Source organism: Alligator sinensis, unplaced genomic scaffold (genome assembly GCF_000455745.1).
Source record: "Alligator sinensis unplaced genomic scaffold, ASM45574v1 scaffold553_1, whole genome shotgun sequence".
In the NCBI taxonomy this organism is placed as follows: Eukaryota; Metazoa; Chordata; order Crocodylia; family Alligatoridae; genus Alligator; species Alligator sinensis.
This window is the reverse complement of record NW_005842389.1, coordinates 504060-509447: the sequence shown is the minus strand read 5'-3', so window position 1 is coordinate 509447 and position 5388 is coordinate 504060. Positions and strand designations below refer to the sequence as shown.

Here is a 5388-nt window from a genome sequence, read left to right as displayed (position 1 = left end):
CTGCCCACAGCTCTGTCCGTGTCCTGCAGTCAAGCAGGTCTTCAAGGACATGGAGTTCCTGGGCTGGTACACAACGGGCGGCCCCCCGGACCAGTCTGACATCCACGTCCACAAGCAGGTAAGAGCTCGTGTGGGCCCCAGCCTGGTGCTTCCAGGCCATGAGCAACCCAGGCATCCGGGGCTCCTGGCCTCCCTTGTGCTGACCCTGCCTACTCTCCCCAGGTCTGTGAGATCATTGAGAGCCCCTTGTTCCTGAAGCTGAACCCCATGACCAAGCACACGGATGTGAGTGGTTCCCTCCTCCCTGCCCCCAGGAGAGGTCTTGCCCCTGCAAGGGAAAGACCCGGCCTGAGCTGGGTGCATCTCACGCTTGGTCTCCATCTACCCCACAGCTGCCTGTCAGTGTCTTCGAATCCGTCATAGATATCATCAACGGAGAGGTCGGTCCTCCCTAGCACCCTGCCCCCCGCCCCAGTCCGCAGTCAGGGTCCGGGTGTCCCTGATGCCCCCTTCTCTCTCCAGGCCACAATGCTGTTCGCAGAGCTGACCTACACACTGGCCACAGAAGAGGCAGAACGTATCGGCGTGGACCACGTTGCCCGCATGACAGCCACGGGCAGCGGGGAAAACTCAACTGGTGTGTGGGGGAGGCTGGACCCACATCCCTAAGGGTGCAGGGTAGGGAGACCCATGCTGGATGAGATCCACAGTGGTGGGGGGCAGAGACAGGGCCCCAGCCACCCCACCCTGACTCTTGGCTCCTCTCCACAGTGGCCGAACACTTGATTGCCCAGCACAGTGCCATCAAGATGCTGCACAGTCGTGTGCGCCTCATCCTTGAGTATGTCAAGGCTTCAGAGGCAAGTGAGGCCCTGGCACCACCCCCACCCACACCCTTGCCCCTGCCCCCCCTCTGACCACTCCCTGCCCCCCCAGGTGAGGTACCCTTCAACCATGAGATCCTGCGCGAGGCCTACGCTCTGTGTCACTGCCTGCCCGTGCTCAGCACTGACAAGTTCAAGACTGACTTCTACGACGTGAGTGTTTGTGGGGGATGGAAAGGGGAATTGTGGGGGGGGGGCACGTCTTTTTCCATGCAGGAATGTCATTAACCCCCACCCCCCCCACAGCAATGCAATGATGTGGGGCTTATGGCCTACCTCGGCACCATCACGAAGACCTGCAACACCATGAACCAGTTTGTCAACAAATTCAATGTCCTCTACGACCGTCAGGGAATTGGGCGCCGCATGCGCGGCCTCTTCTTCTGACCAACTCCTGCACCCCCCTCAATAAATCCCCGCTGGAGACCCATGCCTCTGCTCATTGCTGGGGGGGCAGAGAAGGGATCTTGATCCCTGGGAGCTGCTGCATGGAGGGGTAGGTTCCTGCCCCCAGACACAGGTGTCGTGTCCCCAACAGGCAGCGGTTACAGCAAAAACAGGTTTATTAGAAAGCGACTCAGGAAAAATGCAGTAAAATAACAGGGAGCCCCCAGGCAGAGCTGCGGGGCTGCTGTCCTCGGGTGGGGCTCAGATGAAGGTGATGCGAGTGCGGGCAGCGTTCACCTGCCACACATTGAGCTCCTCGTACTCGTCCAGTGCAGCCTGGAACTGAGCAGGGGTGAAGCCGCGGGACACACAGCGCGTCTCGGCCTCTGCGTAGCGCACAGTCCGGCCTGCACCCGCCAGTTCCCGCACTGTTGCAAAGATGGCATCTGCTGCCCGCTGCGGCCTGGGGGGCAAGGTAGGTGTCAGACATCAGGGAGACAGGGTCGGGGGCCTCCCAGCCCACTCAGGCCCCCTGCACTCACTTGGCTTGCTGCCCACGGTCGCCCAACAGCGAGTCCTTGGACATCTCCATAAGCCGCATGGCCTCGTTCACGTCCTCCTTCTCCACCACGTCCACCAGCCGCAGCCGGGCCTGGGGGCAGCGAGGGGGGGTTCGTCAGCACCCAGTCCTATCCCATGACCCCCAGTGCCTGGGGCCAGTGCATGCTGCCTGGGCTGGGCTGGAGACGTGGGTTGGGTCCAGTAGTGCGGCCGCGGGGGCTCGGGAAGTGCTGCCCGGCAGTAGATGGCTGCACACACTACCTGCACGAACAGCACTTTGGAGCCACCGCAGCTCAAGGGGGACCCAGATGTGTGTGAGCATGTGCCCTAGGGACAGGATCTGCTCTGCGTACATATGCTCATGTTGGGGGTCATCCCAGTTGTGCCTGGCCCCCATTGCCAGGGGCTCCCCAGAGCTGCAAGCCCCCACACTGCAGTAGCGCCAGCGCCAGCTACCTGCACTGCAAGCACTTTAGCCCTGGGATGCCGTGAGAGGCTGGGCCGAGCTAAGCTGGGCTCCCTGCCCCCCCCCCCCGTGCACCCCGGCTCACCAGGGCGGTGGCAAGACGCAGGATGGCCAGCAGGGTGCGGGCCGAGGTGAAGGTGGCGTCTGGGCTGGCCCAAGCCTCTTTCCGCATCTCCACGTAGGCAGCTGTGATGTAGTCAGCCAGTGCCTCGGGCACAGCCGGCTGCCGCCGCTTGCACATGCTGATGTAGCGCCTGCAGGGGCATGGGAGGGGTGGAAGGTTACCTAGGGAAGGGGAGCTCCACAGAAGCCCAGGCATCCAGGCCCCCAGAGACAAGACCAGGCTGGGATGGGACATTTCTCACCTCATCAGCTTCATGTCGAGCGGCTGGTAGGTGCAAGGTGGCTGCCGGCTATGCTGGTGCACGTAAGTGATGTGCTGGGCCAGGCTAAAAAGACATGAGTCAAGACACCCACCAAGCCCCGCTCCCACCCCACCCCCAGCTCTCTTGACCCTTACCGAAGGTCATTGTCACGGTGGGGTCGGTCCTGCAGCAGCCAGAGCAGGTCGAAGCGGGAAAGCAGAGCGGGCGGCAGCGCCAAATTGTGCTGCAGGCTGCGGCGCGTGTCATAGCGCCCATAGGCCGGGTTGGCAGCGGCCAGCACGGCACAGCGGGCATTGAGCGTGGCCTGGACACCTGCCTTGGCCACCGAGATGCTCTGCTGCTCCATGGCCTCATGCAGTGCCGTGCGGTCGCTCTCCAGCATCTTGTCAAACTCGTCGATGCAGCACACGCCACGGTCAGCCAGCACCAGTGCGCCCCCCTCCAACGCCAGCTCCCCTGACACCGGGTCCCGCAGCACTGCCGCCGTCAGCCCCACGCCCGATGACCCACGTCCCGTCGTGTACTGGCCTGGGGGGGGGGTACAGGGTGTGACACGGGCTGGACACAGGAGGGCTGGATGCTGCCAGGCCCAGGGGCCTGCTGTGACAAAGCCACATCCCCTGCCCTCTCCAGGGGCTGCATCCCCCTGGCATCACAGCCAGGCTCCCACACAGCCCAGGGGGGAGGAGGACAGGGTGCCCATACATGCGGGCAATACTCACTGCGTGGTGCCAGGCGGTCAATATAAGACAGCAGCTGGGACTTAGCCACACCAGGGTCACCCATCAGGCAGATATTGATGTTCCCTGGGAGGGGGCGGCTAAGTCAGAGATGTCCCACGAGAGGCACTGTGGGGGCCAGCAAGCAGCTCCATGCCCCTCACATGCCTGAGCACCCCCGAGCGCCAAGGCTCTGCCCCCAGCCCCGTCCCATGCCTCACCGCGGATCTTCATGCCACGGGGGCTGCGCTCCACGCCCCCCACCAGCAGCAGCAACAGGGCCTTCTTCACATCCTCATGACCATAGATCTCGGGGGCGATAGAGGCTGCCAGCTTCTCATAGAAATCCTCCTCTGGGGAAGTGGTGAAGGAGTGGGGAGTTGATCAGTGCTGGGAGAGGGGAGTGCACGACTCCCCCAACCCAGCACCTTATGGGGTTTCAACCACCCCTTCCCACAAAAGGGGGTCAGGGCATTGTGCCCCTGCCCCCCCCCACCCCAGCAGCGCCCCTACTGGTGGGGTTGGAGCTCACCAGTGATCTGCCTCAGCTCATCCTCACTCAGCTCTGCGGGCGCCACCTCGTCCTCCTCGCTCTTGTTCATCTTGGCAATGTGGTGCGCCTCCAGGTACGTCTCTGACAGCAGCCCCTGTGGTGCAGCACGATAGAAGGCATCAGGCACCGTGGGACCCCCCCCGGCAACCAAAGAGGCAGGCACGGACCCCCAGACCCGACCCAGCCTGTGGGGCCTCACCTGGGCAATCTGCCGGAAGCCAGACCGCAGCAGGGGCAGGAAGATGCCGGTGACACTGATGTGGTCGCCAGGCTGCACCAGCCGCGTGTTCTCACCCTGCACAGCCACGCTGATGGAGCGCGGGAGGTGCCCCACTGGCACCTGGTCACTCTGCCCACGGTGGAGAAGCCAAGGTCAGCACGGGGGGGGGGGGGAAGTGGGGGGGGGGGGGGGGGGGGGGGGGCCAGCCCCCACCCCCTGCCTCACAGACACCTAAGGGGGTCCCAGCTCCACTCACATGCTCCTGCATCTTGAGCTCCTGGTACTTGATGAACTTAGAGCCACGGCTCTGCAGGTACAGACGCCCGCCCGAGCGGTTCGTCTGGCACTCACGGCTGGGGCACATGATCAGCGGCATGAAGGTTGGAGCCTGGATCTGGGGGAGGAGAAGACAGCGGGTCAGTGGGAGGGGCAGATCCAGCCTAGGGCAGGCAGTGAGACCTGCCATGACCCATGAGGGCCCAGCTGGCCCATTCACAGTTTCCCATAGAGGCACTCACGGGCTGGTAGGTCTCGGCCCCACACTGGTCACAGCTGTACGTGGCCACAACCATCATGGGCTTGACCTCGGCTACACGGGTGACGATGCCACGCACGGTCACCAGCTTCCCGATGCTGTCGGCCTTCACGTCCCGGATCACGCGTGGCTTTGCGCTCGACGGGGCCTTGAAGTACAGCTCACTGCAGGGGCAGACGCCATCAGAGCGGGCAGGGGAGAGAGCGCGGAGGAGCAGAGGGCAGGGGCGGGAGCAGGGGGCTGGGCGGGCGGTGCACGCAGGGACACTCACAAACGTCGCAGCAGCTCGGGCGGGTAGTGGTTCTGGGGGCCATGGGTCTCACCGGCGTCACGGCCACGCTGCTCCAGCATCAGCCGGTGCTCGAGATAGACGTCCAACACATCTTTATGCGTCAGCTGTGGGGACACGGCACCGTCAGTGCAGGGCCGGGGCCCCCTGGCAGCGCCTGCTGCCCCCGCACTGCCCGGGCCTCACCTCGCGCTCCTTGTAGTCAGGCAGCAACTCGTGGACGGCATCGGCAAAGAGGCGGGCGTAGCGCCGCGAGTTCTCGCAAGCGGCCTCGGCCAGCTCGGGCTCGTCCTCGGCCACGTGGTCCAGGTCCACATACAGCGCCACCTGCTCGCGCTGCGCCAGCGCCACCTGCAGGGGGGAGGAGTCAGCAAGGCGGGGGCAACCC

The 5388-nt window shown here is 64.3% G+C and overlaps 2 protein-coding genes across 2 annotated transcripts in view; one reads left to right on the top strand and one right to left on the bottom strand.

Annotated features, from left to right (window-relative positions):
- COPS6 (COP9 signalosome subunit 6) overlaps nucleotides 1-1310 on the top strand; it is a 1729-nt gene extending 419 nt beyond the window's left edge. The window contains exons 3-9 of the mRNA XM_014522717.1: nucleotides 30-118; nucleotides 223-285; nucleotides 393-440; nucleotides 523-637; nucleotides 772-864; nucleotides 937-1037; nucleotides 1131-1310. Coding sequence (XP_014378203.1) covers nucleotides 30-118; nucleotides 223-285; nucleotides 393-440; nucleotides 523-637; nucleotides 772-864; nucleotides 937-1037; nucleotides 1131-1271 — 650 coding nt within the window. The 3' untranslated portion in view covers nucleotides 1272-1310. The remainder of the gene's footprint in view (nucleotides 1-29; nucleotides 119-222; nucleotides 286-392; nucleotides 441-522; nucleotides 638-771; nucleotides 865-936; nucleotides 1038-1130) is intronic.
- Nucleotides 1311-1319: 9 nt separating this feature from the next.
- MCM7 (minichromosome maintenance complex component 7) lies at nucleotides 1320-5375 on the bottom strand (the record flags this gene model as incomplete). Its single annotated transcript, XM_025211101.1, has 13 exons — nucleotides 1320-1734; nucleotides 1814-1923; nucleotides 2384-2552; nucleotides 2664-2747; nucleotides 2819-3212; nucleotides 3407-3490; nucleotides 3625-3756; nucleotides 3936-4050; nucleotides 4156-4305; nucleotides 4433-4570; nucleotides 4695-4875; nucleotides 4983-5107; nucleotides 5187-5375. Coding segments are annotated over 13 exons (2073 nt in total), but the record flags the coding sequence as incomplete, so codon positions are not given.
- Nucleotides 5376-5388: the final 13 nt, after the last annotated feature.